General features: G+C 40.2%; 1 protein-coding gene and 2 long non-coding RNA genes across 3 annotated transcripts; all 3 read right to left on the bottom strand.

Moving 5' to 3' along the window:
• Window positions 1-1,741: 1,741 nt before the first annotated feature.
• Window positions 1,742-3,674, bottom strand: LOC146385398 (uncharacterized). Its single transcript, XR_014800504.1, has 3 exons — window positions 3,508-3,674; window positions 3,231-3,408; window positions 1,742-3,136 (listed from the first exon to the last, which is right to left on the bottom strand). It is a non-coding gene; the product is annotated as an uncharacterized LOC146385398 (long non-coding RNA).
• An 8,925-nt stretch (window positions 3,675-12,599) lies between these two features.
• LOC146385399 (ubiquitin carboxyl-terminal hydrolase 37-like) lies at window positions 12,600-13,702 on the bottom strand. The gene is made up of 4 exons (XM_084931087.1): window positions 13,544-13,702; window positions 13,327-13,403; window positions 13,038-13,146; window positions 12,600-12,724 (listed from the first exon to the last, which is right to left on the bottom strand). The coding sequence occupies exons 1-4, from the start codon at window positions 13,649-13,651 to the stop codon at window positions 12,647-12,649; spliced, it is 372 nt and encodes a 123-aa protein (XP_084787213.1). The 5' UTR covers window positions 13,652-13,702; the 3' UTR covers window positions 12,600-12,646.
• Window positions 13,703-15,270: 1,568 nt separating this feature from the next.
• On the bottom strand, window positions 15,271-18,808 carry LOC146385400 (uncharacterized). Its single transcript, XR_014800505.1, has 4 exons — window positions 18,620-18,808; window positions 18,441-18,525; window positions 16,548-16,882; window positions 15,271-16,249 (listed from the first exon to the last, which is right to left on the bottom strand). It is a non-coding gene; the product is annotated as an uncharacterized LOC146385400 (long non-coding RNA).
• Between the last annotated feature and the right edge of the window lie 2,600 nt (window positions 18,809-21,408).

Below are 21,408 nucleotides of genomic sequence, written 5' to 3' on the forward strand. Positions count from 1 at the left end.
GCAGGTGTTTCCGATGTTTGGAAACCTGACACACACGCACAACGTTTACAGTATCAGTGTAAAAGAATTCATTTTCTCCACTTTGACAAAGTGAGCTTTGGTCTTTGTGCACCACGTGTACTCACCCGAAGCAGTCTATAGTCTCAGTTTGACGTTCTATTATTTTTCCACCGCATGCTACACTGCTCCAAAAAGGTAAAAACACAAACACAAAATTAGGAAAGATGTCAGGATGCTGAGCAGTGTATGTGCATGTATGCATGAGCTTTGAAGTTGAAACATTTTGGAGGACGTCTTTCTCTTACCTGTTAAACACATGCTCCCATCCACTCTCTTGGTCCAGAAGCTCCATAATCAAAGTGTCCCAAATCAGGTCTGCTGGGATCTTTTCCGTGGTGCTTCTTACCTGCTATATATAAAGGACATAGCTGTGTGCCTCATTGCTCTTAATTGCTCTCATTTAAATGCTTGATGACAGTGACTCTTTCCATAAAACATACCTTCCCGGATTTAAAAAGAGACCAGCGACACCTGTTTTGTGTCTTCACAGTGTTGGTCTCTGCCTCTGCATCGCTGTCAGTTTGCTGCAGAGGACGAACAAACATAAGTTTATTAAAAAAGTAAAGTCACGTAAAATTAACAAGTGCATTTTAAAGAGAATGTGCATTTCATATGTTTTGTGTAAAAGCAAACCGAGGAACAGCAGAAGAAGTGTCTCCATTTTCTCTTCTTCTTCTTCTTTTGACCATTTTCAGGGTTAGCTGGTGTGGCAGCAACAGAAGCATCCGGGATGCTGATCAGGAGAAAAGTGTAAATGTTGTGGAAATTTATAAGAAGGAGTACATTTTGCTAATACAGATTGCTAATAACAGTGAATAACTGTAATGGAATACCAACATGAACAAAATCATGTATTTTATACATTTACACTCTACATTTTCAAACGCTAATCTCTGCAACCATATAAATAATAGACAAGACTAGAAGTAGTAAAAAAGATGTAAATACACAAGGTGGAAGAAAAATGCCAATAAAAGGGAAATAAAAGAGCTCCAACTAAACCACTGCTATAAATATCTCCAGCAGCATTAAAGAGTGGCGCATTTCTTTACCTCTGATGAGACGTAGAAGGAATTTCCTTCTCTGCCACGTTTTGTTTGTGTAATTTCTGTTTAGAAACAAGAAAACCAACATCAGTAATGGCATAAAACAAACATACCAAGGGAGTCTCTCCATGAAAAGTGTCCAGTTAGAAAATTTGGTATTATTTCATATTATTTATCACTTTAGTGAGCTGTCAGCTCATGAAGCAGATATATAGGAATATCTTTAAATAAAATAAAAACAATTTATTCATGCTTTAAATTGAGTTTTAAAGTTTGTCCTATGAAATACAAAATCCTTCATTTGGTTCTGATCAAAATTCAGTTTTTACAGAAATCATCCATGAAGCTTCATTAAAAGCTTCAAAAATGCTTATTCACCACAAAAAATATTTAGAGAAACATCCTGCAAGTCTCTTCGAACTTACCTTTCTGTGAAAAAAAAACAACAAACGTTTAAACATCTTTGAACTTAATTTGAGGACATAGCTGTGCTAAATTGCTCTTAATTCTTCTCATTTAACTGTGATGAGTAAATGCTTGATGACAGTGACTCTTTCCATAAAACATACCTTCCAGAATTTAAAAAGAAACCAGCGACACTTTTTTTGTGTCTTGTGAAATGAGACAGCGTTCCTCCGAGACCCTGGTGCTATATATGACATATACGGACAAACCCAGGACTACATAAAGTGCAGTGTGCATAAGCTGCAAAAATAAACAAGACAAAACAGTGCAAAACTAGACAGAACAGGATGATACAGACACAAGACAATGGAAATGTGCAAAATGCTGAGTATTGTGCAAAAGTAACTTGGTGTCTGTATGTATGTGTATGAGTGTGAGATACTGCAGATAAGTGCTTGGTAGTGACGTGTGTGTAGGTGTGCGTGTGCCAGTGCAGTCACTGAGTGTTCAGGGGTCTGACGGCTTGTGGGAAGAAACTTTTCCGTAGTTTGGTAGCGAGGGCCCGGATGTTCTGGGACCTCTTTCCAGAAGGCAGCAGGGTGAAGAGTGTGTTTGAAGGGTGTGTGGGGTCCTCCAGCAAGCGGTTGTTATAAGGAGGGGAGAGGGGCTCCAATGATCTTCTCAGCTGCTCTCACAATCCGTTGTAGGGTACTGCGATCCAATACGCTGCAGTTACCATACCAGACAGTGATGCAGCTACTTAGGATGCTCTCGTTAGTCCCACTGTAAAAGGTGGTGAGAATGGATGGTGGGAGATGGGCTTTCCTCAGCTTCTGCATGAAGTAGAGATGCTGCTGGGCCTTCTTGGTTATGGAGCTGGTGTTGAGGGAGCAGGAGAGGTTCTCCGCCAGGTGGACACCAAGAAATCTGGTGCTCTTGACGACCTCCACAGAGGATCCATTCATGTTAAGTGGGCAGTGATCCCACTGTGCTCTCCTGAAGTCAACAATCTCTTTTGTTTTGTCCACGTTCAGAGACAGGTTGTTGACTCTACACCTCTACAGATGGCCCGCAGTGCAACCCTTCAGCTCCCTAGTAGATTCACCTATATACAAATTTAAAGACCTAGGAGACTTACTTCTCGTCAGAGTTGTAGCATTCACAAGATTTTCAGAAAACTTGACCTTTGAACTTGAGGTCAAGGTCACTGATATTCAAACTGACCCCAGAACTTTAGTAGATGCACCAATGGCATCAATTCAAAATCCTGCCCCTCGTTCTCGAATTATTGTCTTGACCAAGCTGAGTATACAATTATGAAAGAATCATTTTCCATTTTTATTTCACTATCTGTAACTAAGACAAATAAACAGTATTTGGGACACAAGTCACTATTAAAGTGGTTAGTGAGACTCCACATCTGATAACAGTATAACACACTGCTTATTTATGTAAAATTGTCATCAATAAATGTGTTCAAAACAGAAGCTACACTGGCTTTAAAAGTTTTTGTTAACTCTGACTACCTGTCTGCTCTTACCTGTTTCTTTTGCTCTCTGCTGTCTTCATCCTCCATCCAACTCTACAGCTATTGTTAGGGATGACATGATGAAACTGAAGGGTGTCTGGGCACCGAAAAAAGAAAAGAAGAGAGATTGGATTAGGCTGCAGCTGGCGTGCCATTCTCTCACTTCAGGATGAGATGCTGTGTCTTCTTACGTTTCTCTTGTAAAACAGGATGTAGGCTGAGTGCTGCTGTTCCTCACAAGCTGCAGATCCAGTTGTGTGCAGCACCTGTGCGTCATTATAGGTGAGCCAAGGATCTGATGTAGAGTGCTGACTCTCCTCTGGATGGACAGAATTACAGATGCAGCAGCTGTTTCCGATGTATGGAAACCTGACACACAAACAAAAGTTTACAGTATCAGTGTAAAATAATTCATTTTGTCCAGGTTGAGAAGGTGAGCTTTGGTCCTTGTGCACCACGTGTACTCACCTGAAGCCGTCTGTAGTCTGAATTTTATTTTCCATTATTTATCCACCGCCCAAATGTTTCACTACGCTACTGCAAAAAGGTAAAAACACAAACACACAATTAGACACTGAGCACTGGATGTGCATGTATGCATGAGCTTTGAAGTTTAAACTTTTTATTTTTATTTTTATCATCAACAATTTTTATTTATTTCATTTTAAACTTCAATAACAGAGCTTAAGGATAACTACATAAATAAATAGTTTAAAAAACAAACAAACAAAAACAAAACAACAACAAAACAAAACACTACAACAACAAAAAACAAAACAAAGGGAAGTTATCCTATTCTTTCTTCGCACACCAATCCCCACACCACCACTCTGTCATTACTCCTCTGTTCTTCAAGTTACAGAAAGCCAGCTTGTAAAGGGGGACCAAATACAATCATATTGAGGCAATTTGTCTAATAAACCATAAGTCACTTTTTCGTAAGACGCCAACTTAGCCATTGTCTTTAGCCACTCTTCATAGGGAGGGGGGTTCTTTTTCCGCCAATGTCTTAGCAGGACCCGTTTGGCCGTAGTAAGAGCCAAAATAATCCATCTTTTTGTATAACTGGAAAAATCTCCATCAGAAAGTTCTGTGGTTATACCAAGTATGGACAGTTTTGGTGAGATACCAAATCTCCTTTTTAAAACACTGAAAATTACCTCCATTATATTTTCCCACCAATCCCGAAGTGCCGAACAGCTCCATAAGATATGTAAAATCAAAGCATTTTGACCATCACATCTCCAACATTCGTCCGTAGAGGCCAGGTTCCATTTATACAATTGTTGCGGTGTTCGATGCCACCTATGGATTATCTTAAGTTGAATAAATCTACTGCCTGTTTCTTTATACATAGTATTAACATTTTGAAAACATGAATCCCATTCAACTGAAGATATGTCCAATGCCATGTCCTGGGCCCAGTAGCCCTTAACTTTAAGGAGAGGGTCAGCTGACCGTTCTTGCAATAAGTGATAAATCTTAGAGGTAATGCCTTTACCCAAGGGTGATCTTGAGAGCAGGACTTCCATAGGGTTGCCCACAAGACAACTCAAGGGGGTTCCCAGCCACTTCGATAATGAACTATGTATTTGGACATATCTCCAGAATTGATTACGCTGCAACTTATATAACTCTACAATTTTATCAAAGCTTAAAAAACATTTAGTCCCACAGTCAAATAAATCTGATACATTAAGGATGCCTGCTTTACGCCACTGTAACCAGTCAACCGATGTCCCTCCAATTAAAATTCTTTTATTACTCCATAAGGTTGCCGAAGGTGATTTAATAAAGTCCCAGCGACCTGCCCTATGTAATTTAAACCACAATGTCTTTGCAATTATAGGATGGGTAGTTTTATGACTGGTATCAAACAGCTCCCTCCAAGGAGAAATACCGCCATTAACTTCCGTCTCTATACGGGACCAGATGGGTTTAACTGGTGCAGTAGGTAACCAAGCTCTAAGTTGTTTCACGTTCATCACCCAATAATACCATTGGAAATTAGGCAATGAAAAACCTCCTTGTTTTGCACTCGCTTGAAGTTTCTTAATACTTAAACGCTGCGGTGAGCTACCCCAAAGAAACTGCCGGATTAAAAAGTCTAGATCTTTGAAATACTTATCTGGAATGTGTAATGGAATATTAGATAAAATATAAAAGATCATGGGTGCAGTCATCATCTTAATACAACTAATTTTACCCCATATTGTGAGACGTACTCTGGACCATCTACCAAATTCCATTTTTATTCTTTCCAACATTGGCTCCATATTTGCTCGAACCATCTTAGTGTAATCCGGGGTAATTTGTATCCCCAAATACCTCAAACCATTCACGGACCACCGAAACTCCCACTGTTTAAATAAAGTATGGGGGCAGTGTCCTGACATAGGCATTGCCTCTGATTTATCCCAGTTGACGCGATACCCTGAAAGCAGCGTAAAGCTTTCTACACATTCTAATAGGGCTGGAATTGACTTCCCAGGCTGGGTCATAAGTAACAACATATCATCTGCATATAATAGAAGCTTATGTTGACTATTACCCATCGAAATTTCAAATATATTTACATTATTTCTCAGTTTTTGTGCCAAAGGCTCTATAGCAATTACAAAAAGACCGGGGCTAAGGGGACAACCCTGTCTTGTGGATCTCTGTAAAAGGAATAGGTCTGATATGAGCCCATTCGTCAATACTCGCGCTGAAGGCGAATCATATTGTAGCGGGTCAGGGCTGTTCGGGGTTCTGTTTGTGATGTTTTGTTTATGTTACCATAGTGACGGGTGACGCCCTCTGGCTGCGACGGTGTGTCCTTCCGGGGTCAGAGGGCGCCCTGTGTGTTGTTGTTGCTGTTCTGTTGCCGTGCTGAGCAGTTAGCTAGCGGCAGTGTTCTTCTGCAGATGTTAATAAACGGCTGTGCTCCCTGGCTAGCTCACGGAAAGCAAGACCAAACGATACCTCCGTCTCCTCCTTGTCTGAGCTCGCCAAAATATAATATCTTTATCCACCTAATAAAATTGTCACCAAAACCAAACTTTTATAATGTCTTAAACAGATAATCCCACTCAACACAATCAAAAGCTTTTGCAGCATCCAGCGATAGGGCCACTGTTGGATGTACTGAATCATATACATAATTTTGCAAATTAACCAACCGCCTAATATTATCTGAACCATAGCGGTTTGGAACAAAACCAGATTGGTCTGCATGAATTATTTTCACCATTACTACTTTTAATCGACCCGCTAAGACCTTTGCCAAGATTTTTTGGTCAGAATTCAGCAAAGATATGGGGCGGTAACCACTTGGGTCTAAAGGGTCTTTCCCAGTTTAAAGAATAAATGTTATAAGTCCAGAGTGCATTGACTGAGGTAATGAGCCTACTTTGAACGCCTCATTATAAACATCGAGCAACAGGGGACTTAACATATCCTCAAATGCTCTATAGAAATCCAATGGTAACCCATCTAATCCTGGAGCTTTATTAAGTGGCATACTGTTAACTGCACGGGTAATCTCCTCCACTGTAATTGGAGCATCTATAATCTGCTGGTCAGTAGTAGAAAGCTGTGGCAGGTTTAAATCAGTAAAGAATGCTTTGAATTTCTGTTCATCTAAACTCCCTTGTGTAGAATAAAGATTATTGTAAAAGGCCCTGAATCCATCATTTATATGTCTAATAGAAGTTGAAATAACCCCATCTGATTGTCGTATGCCTGGGATATGGTTCATACTGTCTTTCTGTTTAAGACGGTATGCTAATAAACGACTCGGCTTTTCTCCCATTTCCCAATATGCTTGATTAATGCGAAATAAAGCGTATTCTGCCTTTCTGTTGTACAGTACATTCAACTTATATTTAACTTGAACAATTTTATTCAACGTAACTCTGTCTTTTGTATGGGAATGTACTGCCTCAAGTGCCTTTAATTTGGCTTCTAACGTAATGATATTCTTGTTAGCTGCCTTCTTTTTAAAGGAAGCGTAAGAAATTATCCTCCCCCTTAAGTATGCCTTCATAGCATCCCACCAAGTAGCCAATGTAGTGTCCTCTCGATTATTTGTCTGTTTGTAAAATTGTATTTCATCTCTTATCAATTTAATAAACCCAGAGTCTTTAATTAAGGACACATTTAAATGCCATCTGCGGCTTTGAGGAATCTGTAAAATATTTCCAAGACATAGAAAAATTGGCACATGGTCCGAGAATACTATATTACCAATACTTGAATCTATAGAGTTATTCACTAAGGCTTCAGAAATAAGAAAGTAGTCGATTCTAGTATAAACATTATGAGGCGGAGAGTAAAAGGAATATTCCCTGCCTTCTGGATGCATTGTCCGCCAAATATCATTCAGACCTAAATCTGAGGTCATCTGCCTTATGGCAACTACAGATTTACTCTCTGTGCCTCTCCTAGGAAGTGATCTATCTAGGTCTTGATCCAGTATTTGATTAAAATCTCCTCCTACCACTATTTGTGCACCTTCTAATTCCAAAAGATACTGTGACAGGTTATGAAAAAAGGCGAGTATGTCCGCATTAGGTGCATAGATATTACATAAAATTATTGGTGTGTCCAGTAGTTGTCCATAAACCAATATAAATCTACCTTCCTTATCTGTTATTACTTTTGTTTCAGCAAAGCTAACTGCTTTATGAATCAGAACCGACACTCCCCTACTTTTATCAGTTCCAGGACTGGAAAAGACTTTACCTACCCAGGAACATTTAAGTTTTAAGGCTTCTGACTTGCACATGTGCATTTCTTGAATAAAGGCTATATCAACTCTTGATAACTTTAGATATGTTAACATTTTCTTCCTCTTAATCCCGTTATTCAACCCCTTAACATTCCAGCTGGCTATTTTGAAATCTGTCTGTCTATCCATCTTATATGTTGTCTCCTTGACCTGGAGACAACATATAAGATGACACCGCCATGGACCTCAACCAGCAGGCTTTGTGTTACCTGTTTCTTTATACAGGAGCATGTAGGGGTGGACTGCCTTTTTATTTGATTACCCTTTTCTCATGTTTTTGTTAGTTCGGGACATTTTGGGGGACATTATTCTCTTACTTGTTAAACACATGCTCCCATCCACTCTCTTGGTCCAGAAGCTCCATAATCCAAGTGTCCCAACTCAGGTCTGATGGCATTTTTTCAGTGGTGTTTTTAACCTCTTGGGAACTTTCACTACATTCCTTACTTGATGCAGAAAGAAGAAAAGAGTCAGGGATGCATAGCAAGCACAACAAGACACCAGCAGTCCAGACCTTTCACCAACTGAAGACATTTGCAGCACCATAAAACATGACAGAGAAGAGCTGGGACTATGTGAAAGGGTGAAGTGCTGCAGTAAAGTTGCAATGGTCCTATCTTTTATACAGTCTATGGTTCACTCTATTAAGATGTGATTATCTCCAAGGTCCATTTAGTTTTAGTTAGCTGAAGCTAAACCAGAAGTTAAAACGAGATGATGAAAAACATTTTTAGTTAATGTTACGACTGTTGTTGTAATGTTGTCTCATATGTAAATCTGAGTGTGCAGGTGCCTTTCCGTGATTGGTGCATCCATGGGACGGACCATACAGATTGGCTAATGACCTGGAGACAACATATGAGATGACACCGCCATGGACCTCAACCGGCAGGCTTTGTGTTACCTGTTTCTTTATACAGGAGCATGTAGGGGTGGACTGCCTTTTTATTTGATTACCCTTTTCTTATGTTTTTGTTAGTTAGGGAGATAAGACACTGTCATTTGGTTTTATTCTTTTCATAAATAAGTTTTGTACATCCTTTTGATACGGTCCCTCTTGTTTGTTGTTTTGGGGTCCACCCCGAAGCTATAGTTCGCTCCTTTCCTTTGTTAGAATTCAATCACTGTAAATAAATCACCATCAAAATTGTACTGGTTGTGTGATGTGCTGCTTGGGGTCAGACAGGGGTGGATCACCCCTATATTATGGTCTGGCCACCCTTAGACAGGCCATAACACTAACTAAAATGAAACTAGACTTAAAACTGGCTGGTGTCCTTACCAGTGACCTTGGGTCTGAACTGTGGGCTCCTCTTTCCAGGTGTTCGTACTGCCTGAGTGGGACCAAGATGTGCTGTCTTGCCTCTTTTGGGTTTTCTGCATGTTTCTGGCTCAGCATGCACTTCTTGGCGTTCGCTGTTGGTTGCAGCCACTTGAGGTTTCTGGGCTCATTTGGGTTCTCAACACTGGGTGACTTTGATGGGAGTGAAAGCATCCTCACAACATAAATCACCACACTACCTGCTTTTGTTTCAGATTTTTTCTTTATCCTTGTTAACATGTTTGGGTACTGGGTTTACCTGTAATGCATTTTGTGCTCCAAAAGCTGTTATTTTGTGCAGCTGTGCTCCAAAAGCTGTTAGCATGACCTTTCTTATCATTAGATTGTGCCACACCAGCACCTGAGAGAAAAGCTTTGAGTTTGATTTTGTGTTTTGCAGGCACTCAGGAGAATAAGTCATGATGTTTCTTGTGTTTGTCATGTTAGTATCTCAGTGCTTGTCAATCACCAGTCAACAGTGTCACCACTATGAACAACATCCTGCGACCGTTTGAGTCAAAACCTTCGAGAAGTCCCTGCAGCCGCTTCAAAAGTCATCACTGAGCTCGATCTCTCTTTTAACACGCTGGAGACAACAATGAAAGATGACTTTCTTTCATATGCTGCTTTGAGGGCTTTGTTTGTGAACAACAACAGAATCAAAACCATCCATGAAGAGACATTTCACCCGCTGATTAATTTGGAGAAACTGGACTTCCACAAACCAGTTGGAGACTTTGTCTTCTGGGTGGTTGCAGAACCTGATTTCTCTCCACTATTTCAATCTTTTGGGAAACAAATATACAACACTGGGTCCGGGAAACCTTTTCCTGCCACTGAGGAGCTTGAAGACCCTCCATTTTTGAGGAGCTTTCCTTCAGTCTGTCAGTGAAAGGGATTTTTTTTAAATCTTGAAACTGCCGTGACCCTGTCCAAAGACCAGCTGGCCGGGTCAGTCATGGATATTCACAAATACCCCATAGTACTGGTGGAAAAGAAATATCGGGGGAAAATGCATAGAGTAACGGCTGCAGTTAGCTGACGGCCATCACACCCCTTAAATCTGAAAACTGATTGGTCGGGGTTTAGTAGCTCAATAGGGCAGTATGTAGGCCTGCACACACCACCAACAGGGACACGTGGCGTTTGGGTTGCCCGTTCCAGCAATTCGCTACACAGAAGATAATGGCATTATGCAACTGGCCCTTTGATCAAATGATGAGAGCTGATAGTCAAATAGTGCGCCCTGACATAGCACTGACATTTCCACATGTTGTAACGAGTAGGGACAGACCATGTTCAGTGTGTCGTGACACTTGCACGATGGAAGAACACACCCACTTGTTGGTGCCAGAAGAGCCACTGAGAAATTATTGTTTTAGCTGGCTCATTACAAGTCGATGGCTGGTCACCTGGAATAAGATAAAACTCTGGAGCGAATAATTGCCCGATTTTACTGGCCAGGAAACTGTTTTAGACTTAGAGCTTTTTATTGTCATTGTGCAGTTTCTTGCACAGTGAAATTGGGTAAGTGGAGAGCATAGAGCCGCTGTATCTGTGCGCACCACCATCTTGCATTTTTTGCATGTTTGGATGTGCGCCGATGGTGTGCGTCCAGTGGTGTCAGCTGGTGAACCAGCTGGTCATTTAAAAAGCACCTTTATGCCCCTCACCATTAATGGAGGTCCCATTTGAGCACATTGGCATGGACCTCATTTTATCAATGAGAAAAAGAAAGTCTTTAGTTCAGCTGTTGTTAACTGATCTTGACTTTGTTGATTAAACGTTGCAAACCTGCCTTCAGTGTGTCCTGTACATGAGGTCATTTAGTACACCACAGCACGGTGAGTTTTTTGAGTTGATGAAGTTCAGGCAAAACAGGAAACATGCAGCAGGAGACAGTAACTTGTTAAAATGTTATAAAAGGTACAATTAAAGATTTTCACCCTACAGGGTTGTCAATGATCCAAGGATAAATGTCTAATTTGGTCAAAATTTTATAAGCCATTTCTGGAGAGACTGCAGTGGAAATGTTGTCACTTTTGGACTTTGCTACCTGCAGCTAAACATTTGCAGCTAAATCATTTATTTAAAAGCAGCAGGAGCTGCAACTGATCGAGTGAATGTTTGTCTGAAAACTTAAACTGAACTCCAAGGGTACCATTGCTCCAGCTTACCATCTTTACCTGAGTGAATCAGTTTGTTGAACAATCTAAATGATTCAGAAACTTCTGTGACATCAACTTAACTAAGGCTCATTACAAATTTCACAAAACACTGCTGAATACTTTTAATATTTTTTTATTAGTTATTTTTGTTTTGTTGTTATTTTAATTTTAATAAAACAAAATAACAAAGAATTAAATAATTTCTTTGTTTTTTTTAATTTAATTTCTTTTACAAATAAATTAATAATAATATTAATAATAATAACTATAAAATTAGTGATGTCAGCGTAAACGTCATTAGTTAAAATAACGTTAACACTGACAGCACTAATTTGTTGCCAGAGAGCAAGCCAAACACTGGTCCAGAAAAGGACGATCTCTAGTAGTGGTGCACTACTAGTAGATTTGTTTTAACCTCCTAGGACCTGGTGTCCACATATGTGGACATAACATTTTGGGTTGTCTAGACCAAAATACAAAATTTTGCTCTTCAAAAACCTGACATCCACTTATGAGGGAGGACATTACACTGCCACTGTTCAATCGAAATTTAAAATGAACGTCCTCATATGTGGATCTCATTGTTTTGAGAAACAAAAAAAAGATAGTCCGAATCTGATGTCTTTGTTTTTACATTCATCAGGTCCCAATCAACCCAAATGGCACAGAGAAATGAAAAATGCATGCCATGAAAGAGTTCAGGTCTTAGGATGTTAAAAATGTCCCTGCTGATGAGACCAGTGAATGTGGGGCGACGGTGGCAAGAAAAAACTCCCTCCTGGAGGAAGAAATCTTGGGAGGAACCAGGCTCTCTGGGAGGACCCTTCCTCCTGAGGGCAATACTTACCAGTACTTGTCCTCCAGTGTGCGATGGTGGGCTGGGACGAGTGTTGTTTCTTCTCAGCATGATGATGACCTTAACTTCCTTCCTTCCTTCCATTTCCTGTTTCAGAACTGAGAATGAAGACAAAACTGGTTAACAAGATAACAGGACATTTAAAAATTCTCTCACTTCAGGATGAGATGCTGTGTCTTCTTACGTTTCTCTTGTAAAACAGCATGTAGGCCGAGTGCTGCTGTTCCTCACAAGCTGCAGATCCAGTTGTGTGGAGCACCTGTGCGTCATTATAGGTGAGCCAGCGATCTGATGTAGAGTGCTGACTCTCCTCAGGATGGACAGAACTACAGATGTAGTGTCCTGAAATCACATTAAGACAAATGAATCCAACTTCTGGAAGTCAACTGATTCAAGCAAACAGTGATTTTGACTTAGTTCTTCTTAGAACATCAAAAGCTTTTGTGTGTGAGTCCTTCACTGAAAAGTAGCAAGTTTTCATTTTCTGTTTGTCACAAGTCTGTTGTTTTACCTGACTCTGTGCCTCCATAATGACTAATGATGCTGACAAGACTATAACAGCCACCACCCTGAGAAGGAACAAATCCAAAGAGTGTTAGTTTCATAAAGTCTCACATCAGTGCCATAATTAAGCTGATTTGCTGAGGCTACGTCCACACGAATGCGTTTTCGTTTGAAAACACATCGTTTTCTCTCCGCTTTGACCTCCCGTCCACACTGAGACGGCGTTTTCCTCAAGGAAAAACACAGCATCTTGAAAACGCTCTCGAAAACGCATACATTTGAAAACGGAGCTGTCCCGTCGCAGTGTGGACACGGAGTTTTCAAATCTATCAGGGCTAGTGTGGATGTAGCCTGAGACGTTCTGCAGTCTGTTTTTACCTGATTGGATGGCACCACCAAGTCCCTCTGCAGCCTGACGGGGTCATCCACCTTCTGAATCTTGTAGGTTTGTGTAAAGCCAAACCTCTTCAGATGCAAGATCAGAACTCTGGCAGAAAAGAAAAAAAATAAAACAAACAAGGTAGAAAATAAGAAGAATGAGTTTCAAACACAAACAGAAGATGGGAGAAAACGACTGCTCAAGTATTGTCTCGAAAAACTCTGATATTTGATGCGCCACAGTTTGGAAACCTGGTCAGTCGATCAATTCTGATGTGACCTTACTCACCTTGGCAGTGTATCAAAAGACGACTTCAGTTCTGAGGCCGTCCCTCCACAATCACAGCGAAATTCTATTTCTTGTTCCTGAACAACAGCACAGAGAAAACAGGCTTTATGTTAGAAAGAAATCTCAACATATGCACACACACATACACACAAACACTAACAAAAAAGGTGTGTTAAGATCGCTGACACTACAACTCTATTGGAATTTGTGATCTTACCTTCAAGTATGTCTCTAACATGTTTATAACAGACCCCTCTGGAACCAGGTCAAGAGACAAGCTGGTGAATTCCTCTTGCTGTGATGATTGGTGACCGCAGCTACACATTTCAGGAGTAACGTAGTTAAAGTAAAGATCAGGTAGGTGGAAAAGAGGTATATGAAAATATTGCAATCAGCTCTGCGTTTCTGAAAGACAGGCTTACCTCTTGCATGTCCTCATGTTTTCCATTTTAAAAATGTGATGGTCTTCTACTGGGCAGGTATAACTTTGGCCCAGGAGAGCTGCGTTCCTCTCCAGGTGAGGTGTGAGCCTTTTGACCTCATTGAGGAACAATGTTAGGAATTCATGAGCGTCCTGAAAGAAAAGCAGAGAGATTTAAAACAGTACATCAAAATCAGAAGGTAAAGCAAAAAACGAAATGTCCAAATAGCTGACGCACTTTCTGTGCACTGCCGGTGTATTCAGGAGCTTGATTGCTGAATGCCTTCTTAAAAGCTCTTAGGTGGTGATCTTTAAGGCCATAATCTGTTGACTCATGACAGTCCCTGACATCAATGAGCCTTCTGTAGAAAGGAAAGGGTAAACAGACATTTCTGCTGTTAGATCTCTTTGTTCTTCAGGTTTTTGAAGAAAGTAGAAGGTTGACGTAGCGCACCTTAAGAGCTGAGCTTCTGGATCTGTGCTCCACAAAACCTCCTGACGCCTGATGTCTCTTATGAACTCCTCAATGTTGAGGAGGCTCTGCAGGCAGGAGTTCATGTAGCAGGTGTTTCCGATGTTTGGAAACCTGACACACACGCACAACGTTTACAGTATCAGTGTAAAAGAATTCATTTTCTCCACTTTGACAAAGTGAGCTTTGGTCTTTGTGCACCACGTGTACTCACCCGAAGCAGTCTATAGTCTCAGTTTGACGTTCTATTATTTTTCCACCGCATGCTACACTGCTCCAAAAAGGTAAAAACACAAACACAAAATTAGGAAAGATGTCAGGATGCTGAGCAGTGTATGTGCATGTATGCATGAGCTTTGAAGTTGAAACATTTTGGAGGACGTCTTTCTCTTACCTGTTAAACACATGCTCCCATCCACTCTCTTGGTCCAGAAGCTCCATAATCAAAGTGTCCCAAATCAGGTCTGCTGGGATCTTTTCCGTGGTGCTTCTTACCTGCTATATATAAAGGACATAGCTGTGTGCCTCATTGCTCTTAATTGCTCTCATTTAAATGCTTGATGACAGTGACTCTTTCCATAAAACATACCTTCCCGGATTTAAAAAGAGACCAGCGACACCTGTTTTGTGTCTTCACAGTGTTGGTCTCTGCCTCTGCATCGCTGTCAGTTTGCTGCAGAGGACGAACAAACATAAGTTTATTAAAAAAGTAAAGTCACGTAAAATTAACAAGTGCATTTTAAAGAGAATGTGCATTTCATATGTTTTGTGTAAAAGCAAACCGAGGAACAGCAGAAGAAGTGTCTCCATTTTCTCTTCTTCTTCTTCTTTTGACCATTTTCAGGGTTAGCTGGTGTGGCAGCAACAGAAGCATCCGGGATGCTGATGAGGAGAAAAGTGTAAATGTTGTGGAAATTTATAAGAAGGAGTACATTTTGCTAATACAGATTGCTAATAACAGTGAATAACTGTAATGGAATACCAACATGAACAAAATCATGTATTTTATACATTTACACTCTACATTTTCAAACGCTAATCTCTGCAACCATATAAATAATAGACAAGACTAGAAGTAGTAAAAAAGATGTAAATACACAAGGTGGAAGAAAAATGCCAATAAAAGGGAAATAAAAGAGCTCCAACTAAACCACTGCTATAAATATCTCCAGCAGCATTAAAGAGTGGCGCATTTCTTTACCTCTGATGAGACGTAGAAGGAATTTCCTTCTCTGCCACGTTTTGTTTGTGTAATTTCTGTTTAGAAACAAGAAAACCAACATCAGTAATGGCATAAAACAAACATACCAAGGGAGTCTCTCCATGAAAAGTGTCCAGTTAGAAAATTTGGTATTATTTCATATTATTTATCACTTTAGTGAGCTGTCAGCTCATGAAGCAGATATATAGGAATATCTTTAAATAAAATAAAAACAATTTATTCATGCTTTAAATTGAGTTTTAAAGTTTGTCCTATGAAATACAAAATCCTTCATTTGGTTCTGATCAAAATTCAGTTTTTACAGAAATCATCCATGAAGCTTCATTAAAAGCTTCAAAAATGCTTATTCACCACAAAAAATATTTAGAGAAACATCCTGCAAGTCTCTTCGAACTTACCTTTCTGTGAAAAAAAAACAACAAACGTTTAAACATCTTTGAACTTAATTTGAGGACATAGCTGTGCTAAATTGCTCTTAATTCTTCTCATTTAACTGTGATGAGTAAATGCTTGATGACAGTGACTCTTTCCATAAAACATACCTTCCAGAATTTAAAAAGAAACCAGCGACACTTTTTTTGTGTCTTCACAGTGTTGGTCTCTGCCTCTGCATCGCTGTCAGTTTGCTGCAGAGGACGAACAAACATACGTTTATTAAAAAAGTAAAGTCACTTTAAATTAACAAGTGCAATTTAAAGAGAATGTGCATTTCATATGTTTTGTGTAAAAGCAAACCGAGGAACAGCAGAGGTGTCTCCATTTTCTCTTCTTCTTTTGACCATTTTCAGCAACAGAAGCATCCGGGATGCTGATGAGGACAAAAGTGTAAATGTTATTTTTCAAAGTGGAAATTTTTAACAAGGAGTACATGCTGGAGATTGCAGATAAAAATTAATAACTGTAATGGAACAAAATCATGTATTTTGTACATTTACACTCTACATTTTCAAACGCTAATCTCTGAATCAATATAAATTATAGACAAGACTAGAAGTAGTAAAAAAGATGTAACTACAAAACACCAATAAAAGGGAAATAAAAGAGCTCCAACTAAACCACTGCTATAAATATCTCCAGCAGCATTAAAGAGTGGCGCATTTCTTTACCTCTGATGAGACGTAGAAGGAATTTCCTTCTCTGCCACGTTTTGTTTGTGTGATTTCTGTTTAGAAACAAGAAAACCAACATCAGTAATGGCATAAAACAAAGTATATGGTATGAAAATACAAAATCCTTCATTTGGATTCAAAATTCAGTTTTTACAGAAATCATTCAAGAAGCTTCCGTAAAAGTTTCAAAAATGCTTATTTACCATAAGAAAATATTCAGAGAAATGTGCTGCGAGTCTCTTCAAACTTACCTTTCTGTGAAAAAGAAGTTTAAACATCTTTGGACTTGAGGTGATCGCAGCGAAAATCTCCTCAGCTTTGCAAAAGTTCAACTGAAAACAAGCAGTCAAAGGTTGTATATTTATAAACTTTCAGCATAGAATGTTCATACCCTGAACAGCAAACATCATCATTATGATGTATGGGGCTAATTTGCATATTTTGGAATGTATGCCCATTTGAACTGTATGGTACTCGTCTCCAAGCAACTGCTACAAAAACAGGTCAAGTCAAGTGGCTTTTATTGTCATTTTAACCACGTGCAGAGGTACTGTACAGAGTGAAATGAGACAGCGTTCCTCCGAGACCCTGGTGCTATATATGACATATACGGACAAACCCAGGACTACATAAAGGGCAGTGTGCATAAACTGCAAAAATAAACAAGACAAAACAGTGCAAAACTAGACAGAACAGGACGATACAGACACAAGACAATGGAAATGTGCAAAATGCTGAGTATTGTGCAAAAGTAACTTGGTGTCTGTATGTATGTGTATGAGTGTGAGATACTGCAGATAAGTGCTTGGTAGTGACGTGTGTGTAGGTGTGCGTGTGCCAGTGCAGTCACTGAGTGTTCAGGGGTCTGACGGCTTGTGGGAAGAAACTTTTCCGTAGTTTGGTAGCGAGGGCCCGGATGTTCTGGGACCTCTTTCCAGAAGGCAGCAGGGTGAAGAGTGTGTTTGAAGGGTGTGTGGGGTCCTCCAGCAAGCGGTTGTTATAAGGAGGGGAGAGGGGCTCCAATGATCTTCTCAGCTGCTCTCACAATCCGTTGTAGGGTACTGCGATCCAATACGCTGCAGTTACCATACCAGACAGTGATGCAGCTACTTAGGATGCTCTCGTTAGTCCCACTGTAAAAGGTGGTGAGAATGGATGGTGGGAGATGGGCTTTCCTCAGCTTCTGCATGAAGTAGAGATGCTGCTGGGCCTTCTTGGTTATGGAGCTGGTGTTGAGGGAGCAGGAGAGGTTCTCCGCCAGGTGGACACCAAGAAATCTGGTGCTCTTGACGACCTCCACAGAGGATCCATTCATGTTAAGTGGGCAGTGATCCCACTGTGCTCTCCTGAAGTCAACAATCTCTTTTGTTTTGTCCACGTTCAGAGACAGGTTGTTGACTCTACACCTCTACAGATGGCCCGCAGTGCAACCCTTCAGCTCCCTAGTAGATTCACCTATATACAAATTTAAAGACCTAGGAGACTTACTTCTCGTCAGAGTTGTAGCATTCACAAGATTTTCAGAAAACTTGACCTTTGAACTTGAGGTCAAGGTCACTGATATTCAAACTGACCCCAGAACTTTAGTAGATGCACCAATGGCATCAATTCAAAATCCTGCCCCTCGTTCTCGAATTATTGTCTTGACCAAGCTGAGTATACAATTATGAAAGAATCATTTTCCATTTTTATTTCACTATCTGTAACTAAGACAAATAAACAGTATTTGGGACACAAGTCACTATTAAAGTGGTTAGTGAGACTCCACATCTGATAACAGTATAACACACTGCTTATTTATGTAAAATTGTCATCAATAAATGTGTTCAAAACAGAAGCTACACTGGCTTTAAAAGTTTTTGTTAACTCTGACTACCTGTCTGCTCTTACCTGTTTCTTTTGCTCTCTGCTGTCTTCATCCTCCATCCAACTCTACAGCTATTGTTAGGGATGACATGATGAAACTGAAGGGTGTCTGGGCACCGAAAAAAGAAAAGAAGAGAGATTGGATTAGGCTGCAGCTGGCGTGCCATTCTCTCACTTCAGGATGAGATGCTGTGTCTTCTTACGTTTCTCTTGTAAAACAGGATGTAGGCTGAGTGCTGCTGTTCCTCACAAGCTGCAGATCCAGTTGTGTGCAGCACCTGTGCGTCATTATAGGTGAGCCAAGGATCTGATGTAGAGTGCTGACTCTCCTCTGGATGGACAGAATTACAGATGCAGCAGCTGTTTCCGATGTATGGAAACCTGACACACAAACAAAAGTTTACAGTATCAGTGTAAAATAATTCATTTTGTCCAGGTTGAGAAGGTGAGCTTTGGTCCTTGTGCACCACGTGTACTCACCTGAAGCCGTTTGTAGTCTGAATTTTATTTTCCATTATTTATCCACCGCCCAAATGTTTCACTACGCTACTGCAAAAAGGTAAAAACACAAACACACAATTAGACACTGAGCACTGGATGTGCATGTATGCATGAGCTTTGAAGTTTAAACTTTTTATTTTTATTTTTATCATCAACAATTTTTATTTATTTCATTTTAAACTTCAATAACAGAGCTTAAGGATAACTACATAAATAAATAGTTTAAAAAACAAACAAACAAAAACAAAACAACAACAAAACAAAACACTACAACAACAAAAAACAAAACAAAGGGAAGTTATCCTATTCTTTCTTCGCACACCAATCCCCACACCACCACTCTGTCATTACTCCTCTGTTCTTCAAGTTACAGAAAGCCAGCTTGTAAAGGGGGACCAAATACAATCATATTGAGGCAATTTGTCTAATAAACCATAAGTCACTTTTTCGTAAGACGCCAACTTAGCCATTGTCTTTAGCCACTCTTCATAGGGAGGGGGGTTCTTTTTCCGCCAATGTCTTAGCAGGACCCGTTTGGCCGTAGTAAGAGCCAAAATAATCCATCTTTTTGTATAACTGGAAAAATCTCCATCAGAAAGTTCTGTGGTTATACCAAGTATGGACAGTTTTGGTGAGATACCAAATCTCCTTTTTAAAACACTGAAAATTACCTCCATTATATTTTCCCACCAATCCCGAAGTGCCGAACAGCTCCATAAGATATGTAAAATCAAAGCATTTTGACCATCACATCTCCAACATTCGTCCGTAGAGGCCAGGTTCCATTTATACAATTGTTGCGGTGTTCGATGCCACCTATGGATTATCTTAAGTTGAATAAATCTACTGCCTGTTTCTTTATACATAGTATTAACATTTTGAAAACATGAATCCCATTCAACTGAAGATATGTCCAATGCCATGTCCTGGGCCCAGTAGCCCTTAACTTTAAGGAGAGGGTCAGCTGACCGTTCTTGCAATAAGTGATAAATCTTAGAGGTAATGCCTTTACCCAAGGGTGATCTTGAGAGCAGGACTTCCATAGGGTTGCCCACAAGACAACTCAAGGGGGTTCCCAGCCACTTCGATAATGAACTATGTATTTGGACATATCTCCAGAATTGATTACGCTGCAACTTATATAACTCTACAATTTTATCAAAGCTTAAAAAACATTTAGTCCCACAGTCAAATAAATCTGATACATTAAGGATGCCTGCTTTACGCCACTGTAACCAGTCAACCGATGTCCCTCCAATTAAAATTCTTTTATTACTCCATAAGGTTGCCGAAGGTGATTTAATAAAGTCCCAGCGACCTGCCCTATGTAATTTAAACCACAATGTCTTTGCAATTATAGGATGGGTAGTTTTATGACTGGTATCAAACAGCTCCCTCCAAGGAGAAATACCGCCATTAACTTCCGTCTCTATACGGGACCAGATGGGTTTAACTGGTGCAGTAGGTAACCAAGCTCTAAGTTGTTTCACGTTCATCACCCAATAATACCATTGGAAATTAGGCAATGAAAAACCTCCTTGTTTTGCACTCGCTTGAAGTTTCTTAATACTTAAACGATGCGGTGAGCTACCCCAAAGAAACTGCCGGATTAAAAAGTCTAGATCTTTGAAATACTTATCTGGAATGTGTAATGGAATATTAGATAAAATATAAAAGATCATGGGTGCAGTCATCATCTTAATACAACTAATTTTACCCCATATTGTGAGACGTACTCTGGACCATCTACCAAATTCCATTTTTATTCTTTCCAACATTGGCTCCATATTTGCTCGAACCATCTTAGTGTAATCCGAGGTCATTTGTATCCCCAAATACCTCAAACCATTCACGGACCACCGAAACTCCCACTGTTTAAATAAAGTATGGGGGCAGTGTCCTGACATAGGCATTGCCTCTGATTTATCCCAGTTGACGCGATACCCTGAAAGCAGCGTAAAGCTTTCTACACATTCTAATAGGGCTGGAATTGACTTCCCAGGCTGGGTCATAAGTAACAACATATCATCTGCATATAATAGAAGCTTATGTTGACTATTACCCATCGAAATTTCAAATATATTTACATTATTTCTCAGTTTTTGTGCCAAAGGCTCTATAGCAATTACAAAAAGACCGGGGCTAAGGGGACAACCCTGTCTTGTGGATCTCTGTAAAAGGAATAGGTCTGATATGAGCCCATTCGTCAATACTCGCGCTGAAGGCGAATCATATTGTAGCGGGTCAGGGCTGTTCGGGGTTCTGTTTGTGATGTTTTGTTTATGTTACCATAGTGACGGGTGACGCCCTCTGGCTGCGACGGTGTGTCCTTCCGGGGTCAGAGGGCGCCCTGTGTGTTGTTGTTGCTGTTCTGTTGCCGTGCTGAGCAGTTAGCTAGCGGCAGGGTTCTTCTGCAGATGTTAATAAACGGCTGTGCTCCCTGGCTAGCTCACGGAAAGCAAGACCAAACGATACCTCCGTCTCCTCCTTG

This window comes from Perissodus microlepis, chromosome 6 (assembly GCF_051167445.1).
Source record: "Perissodus microlepis isolate ML-2025 ecotype Zambia chromosome 6, ASM5116744v1, whole genome shotgun sequence".
NCBI lineage: Eukaryota > Metazoa > Chordata > Actinopteri > Cichliformes > Cichlidae > Perissodus > Perissodus microlepis.

Bases quoted from the DNA above. Each gene is read 5' to 3' on its own strand.
- LOC146385399 (XM_084931087.1), bottom strand. From the start codon at position 13,651: ATGTGTAGCTGCGGTCACCAATCATCACAGCAAGAGGAATTCACCAGC. The intron at 13,404-13,543 runs GTAAGATCACAA...GCTGTTGTTCAG, and splicing joins TGTTAGAGACATACTTGAAG to GAACAAGAAATAGAATTTCG. The intron at 13,147-13,326 runs GTGAGTAAGGTC...CTTTTCTGCCAG, and splicing joins TCTTTTGATACACTGCCAAG to AGTTCTGATCTTGCATCTGA.